General features: G+C 39.5%; 2 protein-coding genes across 2 annotated transcripts; both read left to right on the top strand.

Moving 5' to 3' along the window:
* The first annotated feature begins 1399 nt into the window (after positions 1-1399).
* LOC121260180 (MDIS1-interacting receptor like kinase 2-like) lies at positions 1400-11865 on the top strand. The gene is made up of 2 exons (XM_041162023.1): positions 1400-1576; positions 10036-11865. Exons 1-2 carry the CDS (start codon positions 1400-1402, stop codon positions 11863-11865), a joined length of 2007 nt encoding a protein of 668 aa, XP_041017957.1.
* LOC121261720 (MDIS1-interacting receptor like kinase 2-like) lies at positions 10130-12742 on the top strand. Its single transcript, XM_041164214.1, has 2 exons — positions 10130-10267; positions 11782-12742. Exon 2 carries the CDS (start codon positions 12073-12075, stop codon positions 12667-12669), a length of 597 nt encoding a protein of 198 aa, XP_041020148.1. The 5' UTR covers positions 10130-10267; positions 11782-12072; the 3' UTR covers positions 12670-12742.
* The last annotated feature ends 13423 nt before the right edge of the window (positions 12743-26165 follow it).

Below are 26165 nucleotides of genomic sequence, written 5' to 3'. Positions count from 1 at the left end.
TAGCAAGCCTGCCCAAGAAGGTGGTTTGGGGCTGAGAGATTTTTTACAACTTCAACAAGCACTGCATATGAAGACGGCTTGGTGTCTCCTTTCTAAGGAGTCATTATTGTCTCGATTCTTGCTGTCAAAGTATGGTAGAGGGTAACATATATCTCTACTTGAGGTGCAAAGGAATAGTTCTAGATTTTGGAAATACATTATGGTTGTTCTGCCTGATGTGTGTGCCACGTCCAGAACAAAAGTAAGGAATGGTTTGGCCTCCTTTTGGTTTGATCAATGGTTTCCGGATGAACCACTCTCCCACATGGTAGAGAGAGTCTCAACACCGTCCCTGCTTGTAAAAGATGTATGGATTGGTGATAGATGGAATGATGAAATGCTTGAACAACTAATTGTTGAGGAGTTATCGAAGGCAGTAGTGAAATTGGTTTCTGCTGGAAGGACTGGGCAGGATGTATTGGTGTGGACGCATGCTAAAGATGGGAGGTTCACAATAGCAACCGCCTGGGAATTTATTCAAGTAAGAGGGGACCGTATCACATGGATCGACTGGGTCTGGAATAATTTACTGCTGAAGAGGATCTCGGTGCAAGTCCGTGGTGTTGTAATGGCATCTAAATGTGACTATTGTTTATCACCCAAGAAGTAAATGATGGACCATGTATTGGTGACAGGTCAAGTTGTAAAGCGAGTATGGCGTATTGCGTCCGTGGTGCTGGGCATTGCGTGTATGCAGACTAACAGTTGGTGGCACCGAGTGGATGTATGGTTTGCTTAGGCAAAAAAAGGTACCCAACGGGGCGTGTTAAGCGGTCTCTTACCTAGTATAATTACATGGTGTTTATGGAGACGGCGCTGCAAAGCCCGGATGGAAGCCTTGGTGAATGACTTGGCCGATTTAAAGATTTCCTAGATTGACTATTAGATTTTGAGTGCAATGGATATTCCAATTCAGGGTCGTGCAGTACAGAAAGTTCACATCGTCGCGTGGTTGAAACCTCCTCGTAGTTGGTGGAAGTTAAATGTGGATGGGAGTTGTCGTGGGAATCCAGGAAATTGTGGTGGGGGTGGAGTGATATGGGATCATAGGGGACATATTCAGGCTGGTTTTTCTGCACCATATGGTTTCGGAACCAACAATGAGGCGGAGCTGCGAGCGCTGTTGCAAGGAGTTCGTTTGTGTAAATCTATGGCCTGTACGCAGGTGGTTTATGGAATGTGATTCAAAAATTGTAGTCGATTGGTTGAAGAAGAAATGTTGTAGTGTATGGTATCTGTGGGATTACTGGGATGACCTCATAAAGGAATTAAGTGGCTTATAATATAAGGTAGTTCATCAATTCAGAGAAGGGAACCAAGTGGCTAACTATCTAGCACAAAAAGGTGAGGAGGGACTGACATGGAGCTATTGTCAGAGTGTTTGTCTACCAAGAAAGCTGAGGGGTATTCTCAGATTGGATGCACTGGGTTTGCCGTCTATAAGAAAGGCTGCAGGTTGAGAGCCTGGAGTGATACGGATTGTCACGGAGATGATCGTTGGGATTTATGTGGATCGCTGGGCTTTGGCTTGTTTATGGTTTGCCCTCTATATTATTGGTCTATTGGAGGTCGTTGTATTAATGACTTCATTAACAGGTTGGTCTGTTGAATGTGTTTTATTTATTTGGGATGGTTTTGTTGTAATATTTTTTAGTCCCACGTGTCCTTTTGTTACCACGATTTTCCTCCGCCTTAAGTGAAGGCTTTTCTAATAATATTGGAAAGGAGTTGCTTGTGGACATATGACTCCATCGCTTCTTTAAAAAAAAAAAAAAAAAGTAAATAGCTTATTGAAATCCTAGGAGTCCATGGCTCAAATGGCAAGGCCTTGGTTTTAGTGATACGCTCTCTCGAGTTCTAAAGTTTGAATTTAAATTTTAGGTACAAATAAAATATGTACAACTAGACAAATATCTAAATAAGGTAACAAATTAAGAGTATTGTCATGGTAAACTAGTTCTAGATGATAGAATCTATGGACCGATCTTCAGGGATCATTGATTGATTGAAATCCAATTTTTAGTCATTTGGATCACATAATGAATAATGGTTAATAAAACCTACCTAAAAATCGGTAAAGGGGTGGGAAATGAGTCAAAAAATCTCACAATGTATAAGAGAAAAATAATGTTTAGGAAATTAATGGTGGCTAGGAGAAAAGGCAACATTTTGCTTAGAAAGAGGACAAATACTTCAATGTGTATTATATTGGTAGCGAAAAATGAAACCAAATAATGAAAAACATTCAAAATTCCAATGCCATAAATGAGAAAACATTGTTGTAATGATTGAAGGTATAGTGTAACGCCCCAATGGAAGGCCCAAACTACATGGCCTATACTCCAAAAGGACTAGTCAATGATACAATTGGAGCTTTATTGGAACTTTATAAAGAGCAATAACTTCTCCTTCCCAAGCAATGTGGGATCCCATACACCACCTACCCTTATCCATATCATATGGGGTATCACAATCTACCCCCTTAAATTCCCGACGTCCTCGTCTGGCCTGTCCATTGTAAGTGGCACGGCTCAAGTCCCACATTTCTGGTTGGGATAGTCTCCGATACCATTTGTAACGCCCCAATGGAAGGCCCAAACCACATGGCCTATACTCCAAAAGGACTAGTCAATGATACAATTGGAGCTTTATTGGAACTTTATAAAGAGCAAGAACTTCTCCTTCCCAAGCAATGTGGGATCCCATACATCACCTACCCTTATCCATATCATATGGGGTATCACAATTGGTATCAGAGACTATCCCAACCAGAAATGTGGGACTTAAGCCGTGCCACCTACAATGGACAGGCCCGACGAGGACGTCGGGAATTTAAGGGGGGTAGATTGTGATACCCCATATGATATGGATAAGGGTAGGTGGTGTATGAGATCCCACATTGCTTGGGAAGGAGAAGTTCTTGCTCTTTATAAAGTTTCAATAAAGCTCCAATTATATCATTGACTAGTCCTTTTGGAGTATAGGCCATGTGGTTTGGGCCTTCCATTGGGGCGTTACATATAGAAGATGTGATTTGCAGCAATTGTAGATTAAAGTCTAGCCTAATCTCTTCACAAAGTTAAAAAAACATACTTTAAAATTAGTAGAATGGGAAGTGGGTCTTCAAATGTGACAATATTATACCAAGAAAACTTATGTTTAGAAACTTAATGAAGACTAGGAGAGAAGGCAAAATGTTGCTTAGAAAGAGGGCAAATACTCTAATGTCTAATTATTGGTAGTGAAAAATGTCACCAAAAAATAACAAATGTTCAAAATTGCGATGCCACAAATGAGTTAACGGTGGTGTAATGATTGAAGGTGTGGAAGATGTGATTTGCAACAACCGTAGCTTAAAGTCTATTCCTCTCTTCAACTAGTTAACAAAACCTACATTAAATTTAATAAAGGAGTGGGAAATGGGTAAAAAAATGTCACAATGTATTAGAGAAAATGTAACACCCCGTATTTCAGTGTATTTTTACTGAAGGATTATTTTTGATTGTTCAAAAATTTATCCTCTTATTTTAAAATTGGTTGAATTTTTAGTAAGTTTATTTCTATGATTTTAATTTGGTGAAAATTAATTTTATGTGCTTTCTAAATATTTATTTATTGTTATGCATTTAAATTGCTTTTAATATTTAAATTAATTACCGTGGGATTTAATTATTTCAATTTGACTTTACCATTACGTTTAAATTATTTTATTTGACTTGTGGTTTTAAAATCGTCTCCGTTGGATCTTTTTTGTGACCCAAGTTATGAGGATTGGACCTCATTTCTTTTCCCTCCTTTTTTCTTTCCTTCCTTTTTCTTTTCTTTCTTTTCTTTTTCTTCCTTATTTCCTCTCCTTCCCGCGCGATCTCTCTCTCTCCTCTCCTCCGCCCGTTTCCATCGTCTCCTCCCAGCGCCGCCGTCGCGCCGCCGTGCGCGACACCGCCCAGCCGACCAGCTCCCCCTCCCTCCGGCGACCTCACCTCCCAAACCTCAGCCCCTACCTCGCCGCCGGTAGCCCACACGCCCCCCACGAAGCCGCGGGCCACCTTCACGCCAGCGCCGCCGTGAGCCGGCGGTGGCCCTCACCGCCCAGCCTATTAGCTTCCCCAGCCGCCGGCGACCTCACCCCACCAACCTCACCTCCATCCGTGCCGCCGTTAACCACCAGTAGCTCTTCGAAGCCGCGGCACTCCTTCCGCCGTTGCGCCGCCGTCGCACCACCATTGGCCACCATCTTCCTACCACTTCATCCCCGACCTCTTGGCAACCCATTGGACCCAACCCCACCTCCGATCCGTCACCGGTGAAGCTCCACCAACTACATTTCCGATTTGGGCATTTTGGTCTTCTACCGCCCATTCCGCCGCCACCCACGGCAAACCACCGCCACCATTGGATTCACCGACCTCCCTAGGCCCTACCCTATCAATCTTGGGTCTTCGTTTGTCCTCGTTGAAAAGTGGGTATCTGTGACCCACGGCCACAGTGTATTTTACACTGTGGTGTTGCTCAGAAATCACCACTTGCAACTTCGAGATCCTCCGGAAATTATTATATTGCACTGTAAGTATTTTCCTTAAAGAACTTTCGTGATTTAAATATATTTTTGCACTAACGCATATTATCTGTGAATTGGGTTGTTTTGCCGGACTGAGTCCGAGGAGTTCGGGGGTCGGATGGATTTGTGATTGGAGTTGTTTTGTTGATTTGGTTGATTGGATATTTGTTGTTGATGGGTTGTTTGGATTTGTTGGTTTGGATATTGTGTTGGTACATGTGCATTTCATCATTTCATGCATGATCATGTTTGTAAAAGAAAACTGGGTTTTCGTGTATTGCATTCATGTTCATGTGCTTTGAAAAGCTATGATTTTATGTGATGATATTTTTGGTGCGTGTGTATCACGACCCCAAGCCGAGATGGGGCATTAACTCGGTGGAGCTCCTCTGGTTACTCGGGAGCGGAATATACTGAGTAACGTCCCCTGGGTTGTCGCCGGGCGACAATGGGATCGGACGAGATGGTCTCGTGCCGACTCCGTGGTCCTTCTGCTGGCGGGGACTAGAGGATGTCTGGCCACGTACGCGCTGGGCGCGGAACTGGGCATCGCTCGTTGCGTAGTGTGAGTGCTTGGCCACGTACGCGCTGGGCGCGGAACTGAGCACCGCTGCGAAGCCAGGACGTGCGGATGGTCCATAGGGGAGACCATGGTGCATATGGAAATAATGCATGGTGCATTTGGGATTAATGCACTATTTTCTGGAAAAATAGTGCGAGTTGATTTTTGGGTAAATCATTTTCTGGGAAAATGTTTTACGAATAATTTGGACCAAAATGGGATTTTGGTGTGTGTTGGAAATTTATCATTTTCGGGAAAAATGATGTTTTGTGGAAAAATGCATGTTTTCATGTGCATGCATGTTAGTTGCATTTAATGCATTTTGTATTACATTGTTGTTTGGTTTATACTTACCTGTGGTACCATTTTATGGTATCGCAGATTTTTTTGCAGACGATGATGACGAGCCTTAGTTTGGCTCCGGTGGAGGAGTGATCTGGGATTGCTCCTGTTTAGTGAGTTATGTTTTTATCAATTACTGTATTCACCTTTTGTATTATATTTGGGATGACTGTATAATTTTTAAAGATAAATTGTGTTAAATATTTGTATTTAAATTCTGGTACTTAGTTGACTATCCGCTGCGTTATTTTATTTATACACTGTTGCATGTACACACACTGTCACTTCGTTGGGATGTGTGACCGTGTTGTCACCATCCTGGCGTCTCGATCCCTGTATATTTATATAAGGGGGATTGAGGGCGCCACAGAAAACTCACGTTTAGAAAATTAATTATGACTATGAGAAAAGGCAACATGTTGCATAGAAAGAGGGAAAATGCTCCAATGTGTATCATATTGGTAGCGAAAAATAAAACCAAACAATGACAAAGGTTCAAATTTACAATACCATAAATGAGGTAACAATGTTGTAATGATTGAGGGCGTAGAATATGTGATCTGCAACAAGGGTAGATTAAAGTTCATTCCTCTCTCCATGACAAAACATGAATCACGTGAAATAAAATAACGTACATGCAGCTAATAATTATGATCAAAACACGGAAATGACTACTTCAATGTAATTAATATAATGACAAAGAATAATCAGACCAAAATTAGCACTGTTTGAATGTGAAGGACACGTGCATGCATGCACCCACCTAAAAAAAAAACTTGTGTTTATTAATTTGTTTATCACTTTACTTATTTGAGCATAATTTTATTTATTATTTTGTTAATTTTCAAGCTGAGCTTAATACAAAACAAGTGATCAAATTGTGAAAGCTGCAGGCCATCCTAAGATCGTGTCCGTTATAACCCGATTCTGTCCTTCAACTACAAACCACACGTTCTTGGGAGTTATTGGAAACAGAAACAGGGATATTGAGGGCGAGTGCAGCATATAATATGTAACGTCCCGGTCTCGCAGGGTCAGGTAGTTACTTCCTATCACTTAAACTCACATTTCAACAATATAATAATAAACTCCAAATTCTCAATACATATAGAAATTTTGATTCAAACTAATTTCTTCAATATAACCAATTTTCCAAGATGTCAAGTCATCATAACACAATAAAATTTCTTAATAAAAAAAATCGCCAACACTCATAAAAACTTTCTATGCTTAATCCACTATACTTAAATTATTTCACTCAATGTCTCATAATTTTGATCATCAGCTGAACCATCAAAATATCTGAAAAATATTGTGGAGATAATGGGTGAGTTATCAATAACTCAGTAAGCAAAAAACTTATACTATAATGTAAACATGAACATTTATAAAGTTCGGTATGCAAAATAAAACATTTACTTTCATAATGCAGAACTAACATATGTTCTTTCAGAATGCATAAACAAAACTTGTTATAAAACATCAGAGCGAAACTTTTAGAAAAACTTTCTTATTCAAAAATCTTTCGGCATATCATAAACTGAAACATCATTTTCATCATCTTCATATCATATCGGAGCATTGCATCGGGACAAATGTATACCATGTTTCACCGCATGGTAGGGTTACAAACCACCATTATACCCATGACTGAGCCATATACCATGTTTAACCCCTGTGGTAGGGTTATAAACCACCATTATACCCGTGGTTGGGCCTCAACAGAAACATAACAGAACAACATCGAAACCAGGTCATATTCAGATACAAAATCAAAAATTCATGCCAATGTTTTCATATGCCACATTATATCAAAACCGAATACTAAACAGTTTCAAATCATTTCACATGTTCAAAATAAACAGAATCAAAACATCTCCATTTATTCATAGAAAAAATTTTTAGATTTCCATATTTGCTCCTTTTGCAGAGTTCAGAAAACAGAATTTACAAAATTAGCTCATGTTTACACCAGTCATGACAGAAAATGCTTTCTCTTATATAGAATTTATGCATATACAGAATAAACATCTGAGATCGTTTTCATATTTCTTTTAAAAAACAAACATGTTTATTTTCAAAGTCAACCTCATTTCATCTCTTTTATGCAAAACTAGTATATGAACCCCACTTACCTGGACTTTTAACTATTCTGAATCTTTCCACAATCGTGCATGAATGTCAATCGTCACCTATACAAAACACTAAGCATTACTAAATTTCTAAAAGGACTTATTAAAACTCTCCATTTACCTAAATTCATACTACAAAAAATAGCTTTGATAATTATTAAGATATCAGAAATATAATATATACTATTATTATTATATATTATCATAATAGAATTTTATCAAATATGGCAAAACAACTTAGATTCATGTTGAAAATTAACTTAATCATATTTAAAACTCATATTTATAATCTATTCTTGAAATCATAATTTAATACCACTAACATATAACGTAGGAGGAAATCGTAAATTTCTTTAAATAATAGTAGTTCATACAATATATTTAACAATATTTATGTTAAAAATCATTGCAAACTACTAATCATATCTAATTTAAAACCATACAAGGTTTATTTCATACAATAGGCTTAAAGTGCTTAAAAAAAAATTAGATATTAAAATGCTTACAGTTTGCTACCAAAACCAAATTGTAAAAATACTTAGTAATTTAACTTGAATCTATAAATGTAAATTCTTATACTTCAAACAAAGCACACTCAACACAAGTTCAATATAAAATCATCTAAATGAAAAGGGCGTTTTGGAAAAGAAAAATGCTTATTGCAAGTGCCTGGTGCAAACGGCGTATAAAAGTGGCTGACGTGGAGATACTTGATGAGAGAGAGACCGAATTGTTGAGAGAGAGAGATGAGAAGAGCTGAGGAGAGAGAGAGACCGAGCTGATGGAGCTGATGAGAGAGAAAAACCAAACTTATGAGTGAGAGACCGAGCTGATGAGAGATGAAAAATTTATTTTAAATCTGACGTGACATGGACGACTGCATGCCGGTTGTATCTACCGACTGTATATAGAAGAACTGTTTAGAAAAATAAAAACATCAACGTGCATGCTCGTTGGGGAGACAAGAAGAATGTGGGACAAAATGAAAGGAACGCCTGGATCAAAACTGAGCTAACACAGAGGCATACTCACCGAGGGAGGATGAGAGGCGCGACGGGACAGTGAGCTGGGCAGGGATCGACTGTGGTGAGCACTGCGGCATGGCACTGGACGAGAGAGAAAGTGATGAGAGAGAGAGAGCAAAGAGAGAGAGTCCGAGTCGTGAGCGGAAGACACGGTGAAAGCGACAGAGGCTTGCCGTGAGGGGTGGAGGTCGTGCACGGTGGTGCAACCATGGACGAAGGAGCTGAGCACGGCGTCGGTGGTGGTCAAAAGATCGAACCGTGTCCCGAGCCCTCATCTATCTACTGCGAATGGCTGTGCAAGGGGACTCTTGGACCAACGGCTGGTGGTTCGAGATAGGGCTTACGGTGACTGGGTGGTTGGGTTGGATCGATAGTGGGTGGCGTTCGGTACACTCGGCTGCTGGCAGCGTCGTGCGGTGTGAAACCGTTAATCATGGAATTTGTGCTCTGTTCTGAGTATTAAAAACAGATTGTCTTGGTTTGATTTATAGAGGATGGAACAGGCTTGCGGTTTTGCCGTGAGGGACAGAGGATGGCTTACTCATCCGTGGGATGGCAACGGTGACGGTGGCCGTTGGTGGAGGTGTTGCGGCTTGGGGTGTGTAACAGTTTCGAGTGGCCCGCTGAACGCGCATGGTGGCTGGTGTTCCGTGCAGTGGCTGGCGGCAGCAACAAGTCTTGGGCAGCTTACGTTGTGCAGGAGCAGTGGCTTCGTTGTTGGGCGTGGTTGCTGGTGAACGAATGTTGACAACCCACGGTGGCCGTGGAGTAGGCTTCTCGGTCGTGTGGGTCGAAAGAGGTTGTGCTCTATTTCGGTGTAGGGGAAACAAAAGTTGAGTGCGATATGGGAAAGGGAAAAATAAAAATAAAAATCAGTGCAGAGGGGAAACAGAGGCATCGGGAAGTAGTTGTGGAGATTTGAAACCGAAAAAAAAAAAAGTGGGGGAAAGAAAAGGGAATAGGGGGATCGACGTGCATGGCAATGGTTACAGTTTTTTTTTTTCAACGTGCATGATGGTTGGCTAGAAGAAACGACTCCGAGGGGGAGAAGGAGATCAACGAGCATGGGAGATTGGTAAAAAGTTGGTCCTACATCGTAAAAATTTACTTCTTCCTAACCATTACTTTTCTACTAGACAAGCGGAGAAGACTTTGAATAAACCATTTTCTTTTCAAAAGCGCGTTTTTATTTTCCTTTCCTTGAAAAGAAGGACAACTGTGAAGATAGGCACGTAGAAGAGGAAAGGCAGAAATGATAGGATGCGTGTGCTTATAAATTAAGGCATGAACTATCAGACATTAACCAAACCATAAAGAATGGCATCATCAATCCTTGTGAAAGTATGCATGATAATCTCCTTTGTCTTGTATGTTCAGCCGGTTTTTTCATCCTCAAATACCTCAGAAGCTGCTGCTCTTCTGAAATGGAAAAACACCCTTGAAAACGAAACCCAGTCCCGCCTATCTTCATGGACTTTCCATCCAAATAGTCAAACTAATTCTTCTGCAAATCGAAGCCTAAGTACAATTCCATGCACCTGGTTTGGTATTTCTTGCGACCCTGCTGGAAGTGTCATCCAAATTAAGCTAACCAGCTTTGGTTTACAAGGTACGCTTCATGGATTGTCTTTTTCGTCTTTCTCAAATCTTGCACATATTAACCTCTCTGTGAACGCTCTCTTTGGGACCATTCCGCATCAAATTAAGTATCTTTCCAAACTCATTTTTCTTGATTTGTCTAGTAACTTGCTGTCTGGAGAAATCCCACCAGAAATTGGCCTCCTTACAAATCTTAAATACCTCATCCTTTCTGAAAATCAGTTAAATGGCTCGATTCCTAAAGACATCGGTCACTTAAACTCTCTAACTGGCCTTTTTCTTTACAAAAATCATTTGGATGGTTTCATTCCAACTTCTTTATGCAACTTGGGAAATCTTACATTGTTGTATCTCTACAAGAACCAACTTTATGGCCCCATTCCAAAATATATAGGTCACTTAACTTCTTTAATTGATCTTTCTCTTTCTGGAAACCGTTTGGAAGGTTCCATTCCAAGTTCTTTAAAAAACTTGAGAAATCTTACTCGTCTTTATCTCGACCAGAACAAACTTTCTGGCTCTATTCCTGAAGAGATAGGAAACTTGACGCATTTGACGGTAATATACTTGAGCTTGAACCAACTCCATCGTGCTATTCCAAGTTCATTTTCCAATTTGAGCAGTTTAGAAATTTTATCTCTTTTTCAAAACAGACTTTCTGGTCTCATTCCTCAAGGAATTGGGGATTCCATGAACTTGACGTCGTTGCTACTTGGTGGAAACCAATTTACTGGTTATTTGCCCGAAAAAATTTGTCGTTCTGGACTACTTCAAAACTTTTCTGCAGAAGACAACTATTTCATTGGTCGTGTTCCCCAAAGCTTGAAAAACTGTACAAGCTTGGTAAGAGTCCACATGAATGGAAACCAACTTGTTGGAGATATATCTAAAGACTTTGGCGTCTATCCAAACTTGCAATTCATAAATCTAAGCCACAATTACTTTCATGGAATGATTTCAAGTAATTGGGGACAATGTCCAAAGTTAGGAACCCTACAGATGAGTGGGAATAATATTACTGGTGGCATACCACTCGATATTGGGAATTGGATTCAACTGCATGTACTTGATCTTTCTTTAAATCACATACTTGGGGCGATTCCAAAAGAAGTTGGAAAACTAACTTCTCTAGAGAAATTGTGGTTGAATGGCAATCAACTCTCTAGTGCTCTACCTTCAGAATTTGCATCACTGACCAATCTTGAATTCCTCGATGTGTCCTCAAACAAGTTGACCGACCCAATTCCACATATTCTTGGGAACCTACCAAAATTGTACAACTTGAATTTAAGCCATAACAATTTTAGCGAGGGGATTCCAAAACCGCTCATGAGCTTAATTCATCTATCTGTACTAGATTTAAGCTATAACTCTTTAAGTGGAGAGATACCATCAGAAATCATCAAAATGCAGAGTTTGGAGGATTTGAACCTCTCTCGTAATTATCTTTCCGGTTTCATTCCTACGGCCTTTGAACAAATGCATGGCTTGTTGCATGTTGATGTATCCTACAATGAGTTGAAGGGTCCCATTCCCAATAGCAAAGCATTTGTACAGGCTACCATGGAAGACTTGCGAGGGAATAAGGGATTGTGCGGGAATGGTTGAGGGCTACGACCATGCAAACATATATCAAAAAGGTCCCACAAAGGAGTGCTTGTAGTAATTTTCCCTGTCGTTGGATCACTTTTATTTCTTCTTGCTTTCTTCGGAATTCTTCTCGTTTTACAAAGAAGAAAGAAAGATCTACAATCAAAAGAAGGCAACAAGCAGAATGGAGGACTACTTTCGGTATTAACTTTCGATGGAAGAAAGATGTATGAAGAAATCGAAAAAGCAACTGAAGGTTTTAATGACATATATTGCATCGGAAATGGAGGATGCGGAGTCGTCTATAAAGCAAACTTGCCATCTGGTGAGATAGTAGCAGTGAAGAAACTCAACCTGCAACCTGATGGTGATCAGAAAATAATCCAAAAGCAGTTCTTAAATGAGATAAGGACATTAACCGAAATACGACATCGAAACATCGTCAAACTTCATGGATACTGTTCACATATTGGACATTCGCTTTTGGTTTACGAGTACCTCGAATGTGGTAGTTTGAGAACAATTATGGAGAATGAAGAGGCTGCTAAAGAATTAGATTGGCGTAAGAGGTTGAATATTGTTAAAGGAGTGGCTCATGCCTTGTCTTACATGCACCATGACTGCTCACCACCAATAATTCATCGGGACATAAAGAGTAGCAACATCTTGATAGATTCTCAACATGAGGCTCATGTTTCAGACTTTGGCACAGCTAAGCTTCTCGACCTAAACTCATCCAATTGGACATCCTTTGCAGGCACATATGGATATATGGCACCAGGTAATTTATTTTATTGTTCTCTCCATTTAATTTTAAGGTGAAAATATGAAACACCTTCAAATTAACTACCAATCAAATTTGTGAATCACCCCCTTAATAACCATCCAAAAATTGCAATCTATACCTTCTCCATAACAAATTTGCAAATACCCCCTCCTTACAAATTCAAAACTACACAATATTTAAAAAAAAAAAAATCTTGGTCCACTTTTATTCCTTTTATAACTTTATTTAGTTTAATGTAGTTTCATTGCCATTTTGAGCATTTTTAAGGATAATTTTGTTTTTCTTGGCAGAGCTTGCTTATACAATGAAGGTGTCTGAGAAATGTGATGTATATAGCTTTGGGGTGATGTCATTGGAAGTCATAAAAGGAAAGCATCCAGGTGATTCCATCTCCTCACTTTCATCTCCATCAACTAAGGAAAATATACACCTGAAGGATGTTTTGGACCAGCACCTTCCAATTCCAGAACGTCAAATTTTGGATGATCTTGTAGTTGTTGTAAACCTTGCAACTGAGTGCTTGAATGCTGATCCACAATCTAGGCCTACTATGCTCATAATTTCTCAAGTTTTATCTTCCAAAACTTCACGGTCCTAGAGACGACTTTTTATTTTCAGTTGCATATGGAAAGTCATGCGTACTGTGCCATAAGAGTATTGGCATAGAGTCATTTCGTTTCATTGCAAGTAGATCTAGATGTTCTATTTTTATAGAGCACTCTTATCTTAGACAAACTGGAAGGTTTGTTAGGAGAGACTTTATAGAAGTTAAAACAATAACTGTCATAAAGAAATTTGTGTGCGGGGGTGCCCTAGAATAGATACGTAGTTTGGCTTGTTGTTTGGATCTTTTTTTGTATTAATAAGTCACAGTTATAACTTCGGTTTCATTGAATGAAATGAAGTCTATTTTCATAAAAAAAAAAAATGATCTAGATGTAATTTTGATCCTTTGGCAATCATTCGCGGAAGGAAAATCATGATTTGTATGGTTTTAAGATCTACAAGCCCTGTGTTCCAAAAAAAATTGACAAATCTGAAACCTTTATAAAAAAAAACAACTTTTGAATTTTGGGTCCTACTTCTTTTTAAAGGAAATGCTCAGAGTTTACATACTCTAAAATTGTATTTAACAATACTTTTAATGGAAAGTATATATATCTAGCTTCAAAGGTAAAAGCTTAGAAATAAAATATATTTAAAAAAAAAAAAAAAAAGAATAAATTTGTACAAATTTCTTGTCTTCGTCTCTGTTGATGTGCCGTGCCACTCTTGAGTTCATTTCGTAGTCTTCAAATGTCAAATCCTACTAATTGCTTCTGAAATCAAGTCCTCCACCAATTTTTTTGAGGAAATCAACCTTAAAGCGAAGTTCATTAGCAATTTTATGAATGAATGCATTACAAAGTATTCCCAATATTACATGCATGACAACTCATGCCATAGAATAGTTGCTTGCGCTCCACTGAAGAAGCCTAAGACTTTTATCTCAGAACCTAGCAACTTTACTGCTGAGAATGGATCATGAGCCACATGAATGAAATTAGCATATTTAGTTAAAAGATCATCAACCATGCACATATTAGCTCTGAGAAACCCCGGAGAGAGGCAAGTACTTAATGAAATTCATCATAAAAATATAAGTCTAGCTAACTCCTTACAGACATAGGAAGTCGTTGGGGAACGCTTACTGGGTGTTTTCTTTCAACCTTGCACTTATATAACAAATAGAACACTCCTTCATGCACTACAAGAAATAAGACTTTTCCTAGCACCACATTTCATCGCTAATACTATGGAAAATAGCTGGAAATACTCATTCTCGTCACTATTTCAATTGCCACATGTTCATTGGAATTGTTTTTTTTTTTTTCCGTAAGTTCAGCAAACCACAAAAATCGTTGCAATTAGTTACCCTTTTTCGGCGAATATTGGTCGACGCAATTACATCTATAGTTGCTGCGATTGGCTATACAGATCTCACACTTACACGTTGGAAAAAGTTAATTGTGGCAAAAAAATTTCCTCGCAATAAGTTAACTCTTTGCCATAAATAGTGGATCATTTTCACGTCCAATCTCCAAAATCGCTGCACTAGTTATTTTTCAACGAATAAATATCGCCGTAATAAGCTAATATTTCGCTGCTAATGTATTTTTGCGATGATCTCTAAATTGCCAAAAATGCTTATTCTGAATTATATTTCAGTTTCCCGTCGTTCGTATATTGCCATAATTGGTTTTTATCAACAATTTTTGTTTCGACGTAATTGGGTTTCATACGCAGTAGATGGTTGTTGCAGCACCAATAATTTTGCCACAATAGGAGATTTCACAGCGACTTAATGTTCAATGCAATTGACTCCACTGTTCTGGTAGCAATCTCGTCTGCTGCAAATTTCGCCGCAATAGATAACAATTGCAGCAATTTTTGACTGTTTTGATGGTAAAATGACTGTTGATATACTGAAATGAGCGTCTAAAAAAATTTGCCACAATTGATGATCTAAGTCCCATGTAAAAAAATATTCATTTTTCTTGGTTGGCATCTGCTACTTTTGGTTGCATTTTTTGTGCAACCAAATATATATTGCTACTTCTGGTTGTAAAAAATCACTGCAATTGATGATCTAAACACATAATTTTACTACTTTTGGTTGCATTTTTTTTGCACAACTATATATTGCAAAAATAATCCTCATGCTTATTTAAATAAGCATGATGGATGCCTAAAATCTATGGGTTGGAAATAATTACTTCTATTGTTTCCCAAAAAATTTGGGACCAATACCCCAAATTTATAGCCCAATCGATAGTTAAACAAATGTTGTATTCAAATGCAGTCATATAATTACTTCTATTCAAATGCAATCATAAACAACATCAAGTGGAGATTGCATGGGATGAAGGGGTTGAATAGGATGGAAATATGATTTAAAGAATATAATACAGCATCTCCAAGATAGCGTCTTGATTTTTGGAGTTTCGTCCAAGAGCTCGTTAGTTTCTTACGTGCATGGATGGTGCTGGGGGTAGCCCCCCCCCCCCCCCCCCCCAACGTCGCATGCAAAGACACGATCGTTCGCTGAACTAGTTTTCCAGCTTCCTCAGGCCCTCCCTGAGGTCTCGATTCCTTTCAGGCCACCAAAATGTGTTGAAGGTGAGTTCTTTGTGCAATTTACTAAGGAGGAGTTTGATAGTTCTGCAGTCCCTTTCCAGTTCTCTATGGTGTTAAAATTCTTAAGGCAAAGACCATCTTTGGATCACATCAGAGGGTTAATTCATAGCAGATGGGGACTATCGAAACAACCAGTATTTTTAGCCATGCGGAAGGCTCGAAATGTTTTTGTGAGATTTCCAAATTAAGATGATTTCTTGAAGTCTTTGTCCCGTGAAAGCTGTGATATTGAAGGGGTTGCTTATAGGCCCTTTCCATGGATTACAGATTTTACTGAAGATGAGGAACCGGCGTTGGTTCCAGTTTGGATCATGTTGCCTGGGCTGCCTCCGAATCTTTATCAAGAATTGTTCTTACGGAATATTGTTGCACCGATTGGACTCTTCTTGAGGAGAGATAATGCGACTCGCTGTGCGACTCGTTGTTCGACTCGCACAGATGGTGCACAGGTGTGCATTCTGATGAATATAGATCATGAGCCGATTCACTCCATTTGGATTGGGACGCTGAGACATCCAACAAGCATTTTCCAAGAAGTTGATTATGAAACATTGCCTGCATTTTGTTCTCTTTGCAAGGTGCAAGGGCATAACTCAAAGACATGTAAGGCAAACATGAAAGAAGGAAAAGAGAGTAAGAGCTTGAAGGTTATTAAGTCTAGTAGAATCTGGGTGCCAAAGGATAAAGAAGATGATGTGAAGATTAATAAAGATCATTCGGGGAAAGCCTCAGAGTCCCCTGTTTTGGTATTGGAAGACGTTGAGATTGAGGTGCCTGTCTTGGATGGAGGCAAGGACGTAGGGAAGTCGAAGTTGGTGACTGAGAGAGATATTGAAGATATGGAAGCTCCCGTACAGAGGAAAGATTCGTTGATTTGCGGAGAGGCAAGCGGGACTTTACCAGCTGAGGAGTTGGTTTGTTTATCAAAAACATTTCAAGACCCGTCTGCTGAAGTTGTTGTGCAATTAGAACCCAGAATGGTGGAACTCAGCAGGACTATACCAGTAGTGGAAGTTACAGTGCATACAGAACCCAGTATTGTGGATCCCAGCGGGAATACACCAGTAGAGGATGATGTTGTGTAGCTAGAACCCAGAATTGAAGTGGTTCCCAGCGGGACTATACCAGTAGCGGAAGGAGATGTGCAATTAGACCTGCCAGATTTGCAAACGGTGGTGTTCAAGCAGGCAGCTGATATGGAGTCCAAATCCGAGGATGAAGGTAATTATCCTCACCCAGGTAAACAAATAGATGATTTTTCGGATTCTGATTTAGTAGTAAAGAAGTCACCTAGTAAGTGTATGATACGTAGGTCCTATAGGGTTCCTAGCAAGCCCTCTCAGCAGAATAAATGATTAATAAAGTGTTGTTTTGGAACATCCGAGGCCTTGGTACCTCGAGGAAACATTTGTGGGGGCTGGTACGAGAGCAGCACCCCATTATTCTGGTTATTACAGAACCTTTTAGAGATGATACTCATTTGAGTTATTGGAAGACATTCCTAGAATTTGATGAGTGTCTGTCGAATGCTAGTCAAGCAGGAAAGCTTTGGTGTTTTTGGAAGTCTGGTTTGAAGGTGGATGTAATGGGTGTTTCGGATTAGCATCTTACTTTGCTTATTAATTCAAGTTTATTGATTTCATCGGTTTATGCAAAGTGCCGATTTTTAGATCGGAGGTCTTTGTGGTCTGATTTACTTGGATTTAATAATTTGCAGTTTCCTCATGTGATTATTGGGGATTTTAATGTCTTACGTGACGATAATGAGAGAAGAGGGGGAAATCCAAGGATGCTTATTGCAATGGAGGATTTTTGTTCCTTTATTGATGATGGTAGATTTGTTGAGTTGCCTTTTTCAGGTAATGGCTTTTCTTGGTACAACGGACAATTAGGTATGGCGCGTTCATGGGCTAGACTGGATAGAGCTTTATGTAATTCCAACTTTAAGGATCTTTATCCGTCGGGTAGAATTCAGTATCTTCCTAGGAGGACATCATATCACTCCCCTATGGTTTTGGGTCTTTCGGTTTCAACTACTAGGTATGGTCACACTTCATTTAAATTTCAATATATGTGGACTAACCATGAAGATTTTTGGAGATGTGTTTCTAGTTCTTGGCCAGTGGAGGTTAATGGTACGGGTTTGTGGAAGCTTGCCGCAAAATTGAAGAGGTTAAAACTGGTTCTTAAATCTTGGAACAAGGACTTGTTTGGCTGGACAGGAAAGCATATTAAAGAATTAGAAGCAAAAGTGGAGGAAGGTGAATTTAGGCTACAAGAATGTTGCTCAGAGGATGTTGAAGCAGACGTTTTAGCTAACAAGGTTGAGCTTGATGTTTGGTTAAAAAGGGAAGAGTCTTGTATTGCTCAACAAGTCAAACAAAAGTGGGTATCGCATGGTGAGGTTTCAAATGCTTTCTTTAAAGCTTTGCAGAATCAAAAACATAATATGGTGATGGAAATGAAGCTCTCTGATGGCAGAGTGCTTACCTCGCCTGAAAATATCCATGAGGCTGCGTGTGTTTATTTTGACAGTTTCCTCAAAGCTAAGTCAACAAGTTCATTGCCAGATTTGGTTGGGTTAATTTCAGAGGAAGTTTCGGAGGAGGAAAATCAATTTTTTGCTAGTAATCCGTCGGTTGGGGAAGTAAAAGATGCACTTTTTTCTATTCTTGTGGATAGTAGTCCGGGGCCGGATGGATTTGGCTCGGCTTTTTTTCAGCATTGTTGGTCCTTGGTGTACCAAGATTTATTGGAAGCTATTAGTGATTTTTTTGGCGAGGCTGCATTACCAAGGTTTTACTCTACATCTTATATTGTCTTAATTCCAAAAGTTCAGAATCCTACATCGTTTGGGAATTTTAGGCCCATAAGTCTCTGTTCAGTGGTCTATAAAATTTGCTCTAAAATTTTAGTGAACAGATTTGCTTCAGTCTTCAGTAGGATTATTTCCATGGAACAGGGAGCTTTTTTGCCTGGTAGAAGTATTTTTGAAAATATTAGTCTTACTCAGGAGCTTATTCATGATATTAACAAGCCAGTTAGAGGAGGAAATATTATGATGAAAATTGATTTTGCAAAAGCTTATGACACAATTGACAGGGATTTTTTAATTCATATTTTGAAAGCTTTTGGTTTTTCTCTGAATGTTTGTCATTTGTTAGTTCAATGTGTTACTACGCCTGGGTATTCTGTGGTAATGAATGGAGCTACAAAAGGATTTTTCAAGGGTGGACGTGGTCTCTTTGAAGGGGATCCTCTATCTCCTTATTTATTCTTTTTGGTAGAAGAAGTTCTCTCTCGACTGTTAAAAAAGAAATTTGAGTTGGGTAGAATTAAATGTTTCTCCTATCCTAGAAATGGTCCTGTTATTTCCCATCTTTTATATGCCGATGACATGGTGATTTTTGCAAATGGAGGGAGGTCTTGAGTTTCAGAGATTGTTGACGTTCTTCACATTTATGCTGAGTGGTCAGGTCAACAGGTAAATTGCGCCAAGTCATCTATCTTTTTCTCTAAAAGAATTAGTTCTGTTAGACGTATACATCTCTTATCGAATACACAGTTCACGGAATGGGTGTTCCCGATCAGGTATTTAGGGGTGCCAGTTGTTTCTGGCAAATTGAAGTTAATTCATTTCCAGGATGTTATTCAAAAAATTCGAAAGAAGATTGAAGGTTGGAAGTTGAATTTTCTTTCCACAGGGGCGAGAGTCAACTTATTAAAGCATGTGTTGTCGAGTATGCCGGTTCACTTGTTATCTATGATGCAGGTTCCGAAATTAGTGTTGCTCCAGTTTAATAAGTTATTTAGCACTTTCTTTTGGGGCTTAATTAATGGGAGTCCCAAGAGGAAATGGATTAAATGGGAAAGATTATGCAAACCTGTTGATGAAGGAGGGGCTGGTTTGTGATGTTTTGTTGATGTACAAAGATCGTTGCATCTTAAATTTGCCTGGAATTTGTTTAGTTCAGATTCTTTATGGAAAAGATTTTTTTGTGCTAAATACATGCAGGGACAGCATCCGTTGGAGCTTAGTCCATCCAGAAGCACCAGGTTTTGGAAAGCAATTGTAAAAGAGATTCCTGTTGTACTTTCACGTTCCAAGTGGAAGATTAGGGAGGGGAACGTGTCGTTCTGGAGAGACAGTTGGCTTAATTCTAGACCTCTAATGGAGCAGTATCCGATGGTGGGAGATCCAGAATTGAAGATGAAGAATTGTATGATTAATAACAATTGGGATATGGAGCAACTTGAGTAGCTAGTAGGGCCTGAGAAAACGGAGGAAATAGTCAATGAAATTAGTAGTAGGAGGACTGGTAAGGATCAGCTTATTTGGTTAGAAAATTCGGATGGGTCTTTCACGACTAAAACCGCCTGGTCTTTTGTTTGGATTCGTAATCCTAATTGTCAATGGTCGGATTGGATTTGGAATTCAGCTTTACCAAAGAAATTTTCTGTGCTTATGTGGAAGGCCTTAAACTCATGCCTTGCTGTGGATGATCGTAAAAGGAGACTTGGTGTGCCTTTAGTCTCGAAATGTGAATGTTGTCGAGAAGGTGCCATTGAGGATATTAATCATGTGTTATATAGTGGAAATATTGCTAAGGCTATATGGAAGTTTAGTTCAAATACTTTGGGTATCCTGTTTGTCCCGATCCGGTCTTGGAGGGCAACTGTTGAGGCTTGGTTTCGAAAAGCATCGAAGTCCTCTCAATTAGGTACTCTTATGGGAGTTATACCTGTCATCATCACATGGAGTTTATGGAAGTGGCGATGTACAACGTGGATGGAAGGTAGGAAGGAGAAGGTTCAGGTTCTATGGAGATTGATAAAGTATTGGATTAATTGGGTGGGTATTAAGATTCATAAGGATTCCCGGCTAGTGGAAAAGGATGTACAGATCTTGAAGTCTTTGAATCTTTCAATTAATTCAAAAAAATAGGGTTTTAATGGCAGTAAGACGGGAGAGGCTGAAGAAAGATTGGTTTAAATTGAATGTGGACAGAAGTAGCATTAATAATCCTGGAATTTAGGGTGCCAGAGGAGTAGTAAGAAATGAGTTTGGGAAGATGGTTTTTGCATTTGCCGATTCCATTGGAAGTGGTAGCAATAATCTTGCAAAAGTTATAGCCTTACAAAGAGGGCTTGAGCATTGTAAAAGATTGGGGCTTAATAATATAATTATTGAAATGGACTTGCTTTTGGTTGTTAATTGGGTTTAGGACGGAAGATATAGTCTCTGGTACTTAGAGGATTTTTGGGAAGACACTATGAATATGTTGGCAGAGATGAATTTTTCTATTAAGCATATTTATCGGAAAGGGAATAAGGCTGTAGATTTTTTGGCTCGGTTGGGAAGTAATGGGGTCTCCCATGAGTGGTTAGGGCAGACGGAAGTTCCTCATCTATTAAGAGGTATACTTAGAACAGATTCATGTGGATTGGCTAATCTCAGGAAGTGTGGATGTCTTTATTATGGGTAATACTTTTTTAGGAAGGATGGATCAGTACTCTTATTTACATAAGAATCCTTTAGATAGGCATGTCTTATTTGGTTTTGTTCACTTGTAAGTTTGGTTATATTGTTTGAGTTTTTCTGTTGGTGTCAGGTGCTTGGGGCTTAATTAGTCTTTCTTTTTATTGTAAAGCCCGAGTACATCTGTTTGTTACCATGGTATTCCTCCGTCACAAGTGAGGGTTTATTAATAAATTTGGGTGAGGATCACTATTGGACAGGTGATTACTCACTCTTTAAAAAAAACAAAAAACAAAACAAAAAGAAATACATTCATCAAGTATATGGCTATATATGCACACCCATGCTGAATCTATATTGTACATCTCATCTCAACGCCAACCTATAGTCCACAAATAATTAAGTACCATCATCATGCTAAGACAGAGTGCTCATTCATTCATCATGTAAATAAACCAGTCATTTGGGTGCCCCCCAAGTCACTTACATCATGCATTTTCCACTTCCTAAGACACTATATACACCGGTGCATTCAATGAATAAACATATAGAAAGATGTTTACATTGAGCAATTAGATATGATACCCTATTTGAGTCTTACAAATGGACTCAATGAGCTGCAGCTTTCTCTTTCAGTAATAGATGCCCTTCACAGCAACACCTGCTACTTGAACTGGCATGATTGTTAAAAATTATCTAACGGACGTCTACTATCCATCAACATCTAGTATGGTACTTTGCCAACATTTACCCAACATCACTCAGGCATGCTTCTTGTAAAAACCTTGCAAACCATTGAAAAAAATCTTCATTACATAGAGTTTTCTCTGTTCCTCTGTGAGGCATCAAACTATTTGTCACAATGTGTTCTTTAAGATATTGGCCAGCCATGCGTTAGTACATACCTGCTCATATAACAGTGCCGAAGATAGCTTTCTAACTGTAGCTTTTTAAGTATGATCCCTCCTAGTGTGTCCTCTAATTGGTTGTTGAAAAAGGTAGAAGAATTGCAAAGTTGTATGGGAATTTCGTGTGAGGGCTATGAAGAGCAGTTCAAGGCATTGATTATAGCCATGGAGGCAGGACATCAAGGTGCAGGGTCAAAAAGAGAGAGGGAGTTGAAGAGGTTGACGTGGTCCGTTAATTACGATGGAAAGGAGGGAAGTGCAAGTCATGGTAGAAACAAGGGGAGGGCTGGAACAATTGATAAATGAAGCCAAAAATTCTGAGTTGGAATGTTAGGAGACTGAATGAGATTAATAAACGCCTTCAAATAAGAGCCTTTTTAAGGCAATGGAAGTTCGACATCATTTGCTTGCAGGAAACAAAGTTGAAGCTTATTCGGAGTATTTGGAGTTGTCAATTTGTAGATTGGGCATACTTACCTTCGAAAGGGGCCTCGGGTGGAGTGTTGGTGATGTGAGATAAGAGGGTGGTGGAGAGCATTGATGAGTTTGTGGGAGAATATTCAGTGGGGTGTTTTTATAAAAGTATTGAGGATGGCTTCGTATGGGCTTTTGCTAAGGTATATGGCCCTAATTTATAGAGTGAGAGGAGGCTGTTTTGGGATGAGCTAGCTAGCTTATGCTCTTGGTGGGAGGCTCCTTGGTGTATTGGTGGGGATTTTAACATGCCAAGATTTCCAAGCGAAAGATCAGGGGGGGAAGACAAAATCAAGTTATGGTGGATTTCTCGGACTTCATTTTTGAGTTAGATTTGATGGATATACCTCTAATGGAAGGTGATTATACTTGGTCTAATAATCAAGCTTGGTCAAGACTAGACAGATTCCTCATTTCTCCCTTATGGGAGCTACAATATCCAGACTTAAGTCAGAAAAGGCTCCCAAGGATATGTTCGGATCATTTCCCTGTCTTGTTAGATTGTGGTGGCATTCAAGGGGGTAGAAGCCCGTTCAAGTTTGAGAATATGTGGTTAAAAACGGAGGAGTTTGTGGATTTGATTAGACAATGGTGGAATTCATACTGCTTTAAGCGCAATCCGAGCAATGTATTGGCTGGAAAGTTGAAAGCTTTGAAGAAGGATTTGAAGACATGGAATGAACAGGCATTTGGTGATGTACCTATACAGAAGAAGAGCTTATTTCAAGAATTACAAAGCTTGGAGGGTGTAGGAGATGAGAACAACTGAAAAGATCAAGTAGTTTCTAAACTTGAACGTCTGACTCTAATGGAGGAGATCTCATGGAGGCAAAAGTCAAGGGCATTGTGGCTTCAGGAGGGGGATAAATGCACAAAGTTTTTTCACCGAGTTGCTAATGCACATAGGAGGTTCAATTCCATTGAGTCCTTGAACATAGATGGTGGTGCATTCTCAGATCAGGTTGTGATAAAGGAGCATGTGGTTGGCCATTTCGAACATCTGTTGTCGGAACCACAAACTTGGAGGCCTACTGTAGATGGTTTAGCCTTTGAGGCCATTGATCAAAATAGTTCGGCCAGGTTGGAAAGACCTTTTGAAGAGGAAGAGGTACAACAAGTAATCAGGAAAATGAATAAAGATAAAGCTCTAGGTCCGGATGGTTTCACTATGGCTTTTTTCCAATCTTGTTAGGAAGTGGTGAGGGAGGATGTAATGTTGGTTTTTCAGGAATTCTTCACTTATGGCAAATTTGAGAAAAACTTAAATGCTACTTTTGTTGCTCTAGTTCCTAAAAGGGCTGGTGCAATAGAGGTACAAGATTATAGGTCGATTAGTCTTGTGGTTAGTGTCTATAAGATACTTTCAAAAGCCCTTGCTAATAGGATGAGTTTGGTCATGACGAAGATCATTTCTAAGTCACAAAATGCCTTTGTGAAAGGGAGACAAATTTTGGACTCGGTCCTTATAGCTAATGAATGTTTGGACAGCAGGATCAAGTCGGGAGTTCCAGGTATTATATGCAAATTAGATATGGAAAAGGCTTATGATCATGTTAATTGGGATTTCCTGATTTATATGTTGGGGAGATCTGGTTTTGGGGAAAGATGGAGGAAATGGATGAGGTATTGTGTGTCAACGGCTCGCTTCTCAGTCTTGGTAAATGGGGACCCCGTGGGGTTCTTCAATAGTTTGCGAGGACTACGTCAAGGTGATCCATTGTCACCCCTCTTGTTTGTTCTACTTATGGAGGCGCTTAGTAGAATGGTGTCAGCTGCAGTAGAGGGAGGTTTTTTCTCTGGCTTCTTAGTAGGAGATATCCACGACTCTACCATTATTTCTCACCTTTTGTTTGCAGATGACACATTGCTATTTTGTGAGGCAAATGTAGGGTATATTCAATCTTTGAAGGCCATCCTACTTTGTTTCGAAACGGTATCCGGGTTGAAGATTAATCTTGCTAAGACAGAGATGGTTGTGGTTGGTGCTATAAACAATATCAGAGGGTTGGCTGACATATTGGGTTGTGTGGTTTCTTCGTTGCCAATGAAGTACCTTGGACTTCCGTTGGGGGCTTCCTTCAAAGCTAAGACAATTTGGGAGGTGGTACTGGAAACATTTGAGCGGAGGCTGGCCGGGTGGAAAAGATTGTCTTTATCTAAAGGAGGGCATATCACTCTTATCAAAAGTACTTTATCTAACCTTCCCACATACTACTTATCTTTATTTCCTCTTCCTGTAAGCATTGCAACTAGAATGGAGAAAATTCAATGGGACTTTTTATGGAGTGGAATAGGAGATGAATTTAAATTCCACTTGGTGGGGTGGGACAAGGTATGTTCTCCTTTGAGGGATGGTGGCTTGGGGGTTAGGAATGTGAGAGATTTTAATAAGGGCTTGTAAGGTAAATGGTTGCAGCATTATAACAATGAAAGGGAAACCTTATAGAAAGGGGTGATTGACATGAAGTATGGTCGTGAATGAGGGGGTTGGGTTTCTAAAGAAGGTAGGGGGTCTTATGGAGTGGGGCTATGGAAGTATATACGGAAAGGTTGGTGCTCCTTTGCTAGTAATACTAGGTTGTTTTGGGGGATGGGAGTAGGATCAGCTTTTGGAAGGATGTGTGGGTGGGAGACATGGCCTTGAAGGATGCTTATCCCACGATTTTCAGTATTGCAAGGGAGAAGGAAGCTATGGTGGCTGATTTGCGGGTAATTAACCAAGGTTCACAAGAGTAGAATATTAGCCTTACTCGGGATGCTCATGATTGGGAAGTGACTAGTTTGGTGGAGTTTCTGAACTTGCTATACAACACTCCTATTGCGACCATAACTGAAGATTCGCTGGAATGGAGACCCTCTAGGAAAGGGAAGTTCTCAGTACGGCCATTCTATGACTCTATTACTATGCAACAAAGGCATAATTTTTCATGGAAGACCATATGGAGGAGTAAAGCACCAACCAAGGCAGCATTCTTTGTTTGGGCAGCAGCTCTAGGGAAAATTATGACCATAGATAATCTTAGACGTTGTGGCCTTATCATCACGGACAGGTGCTGTTTATGCAGAAATAGTGATGAAACGACGGACCATCTACTCTTACATTGTGATTTTACTCAAGATATTTGGAGTTATTTCTTCAATAAAATGGGAATAGCTTGGGTAATGCCGGGTAGGGTGGAGGACCTATTAGCAAGCTGGAGAGGGATCGCTGGAACACCACAAATCAAGGCTGTGTGGAAGATGACGGCCATTTGTATGTTTTGGTGTATTTGGTGTGAAAGAAACGAGAGGCTTTTTGAGGATCATGAGCGCTCCATGGAAGAGTTTAGGAATTTTTTCTGGAAGACTTTGTTTTTGTGGGCCATTGCTCTAGATTTGAATGGCCTCAGCTTCCATGATTTCCTTGTAACTATTTCTAGTTCTTAAATAGGTGTATTCACATGTATACTTTCAGTGTACCTGGGCTATGCCTATTTTCTTTATCAATGAAATA

This window comes from Juglans microcarpa x Juglans regia, chromosome 4D (genome assembly GCF_004785595.1).
Source record: "Juglans microcarpa x Juglans regia isolate MS1-56 chromosome 4D, Jm3101_v1.0, whole genome shotgun sequence".
In the NCBI taxonomy this organism is placed as follows: domain Eukaryota; kingdom Viridiplantae; phylum Streptophyta; class Magnoliopsida; order Fagales; family Juglandaceae; genus Juglans; species Juglans microcarpa x Juglans regia.
Note: the sequence above shows the minus strand (reverse complement) of the source record. Positions and strands in the feature narration are given on the sequence as shown.

Bases quoted from the DNA above. Each gene is read 5' to 3' on its own strand.
- LOC121261720 (XM_041164214.1), top strand. From the start codon at position 12,073: ATGTATGAAGAAATCGAAAAAGCAACTGAAGGTTTTAATGACATATAT.
- LOC121260180 (XM_041162023.1), top strand. From the start codon at position 1,400: ATGGAGCTATTGTCAGAGTGTTTGTCTACCAAGAAAGCTGAGGGGTAT. The intron at 1,577-10,035 runs GTTTGCCCTCTA...TTGTATGTTCAG, and splicing joins TGGGCTTTGGCTTGTTTATG to CCGGTTTTTTCATCCTCAAA.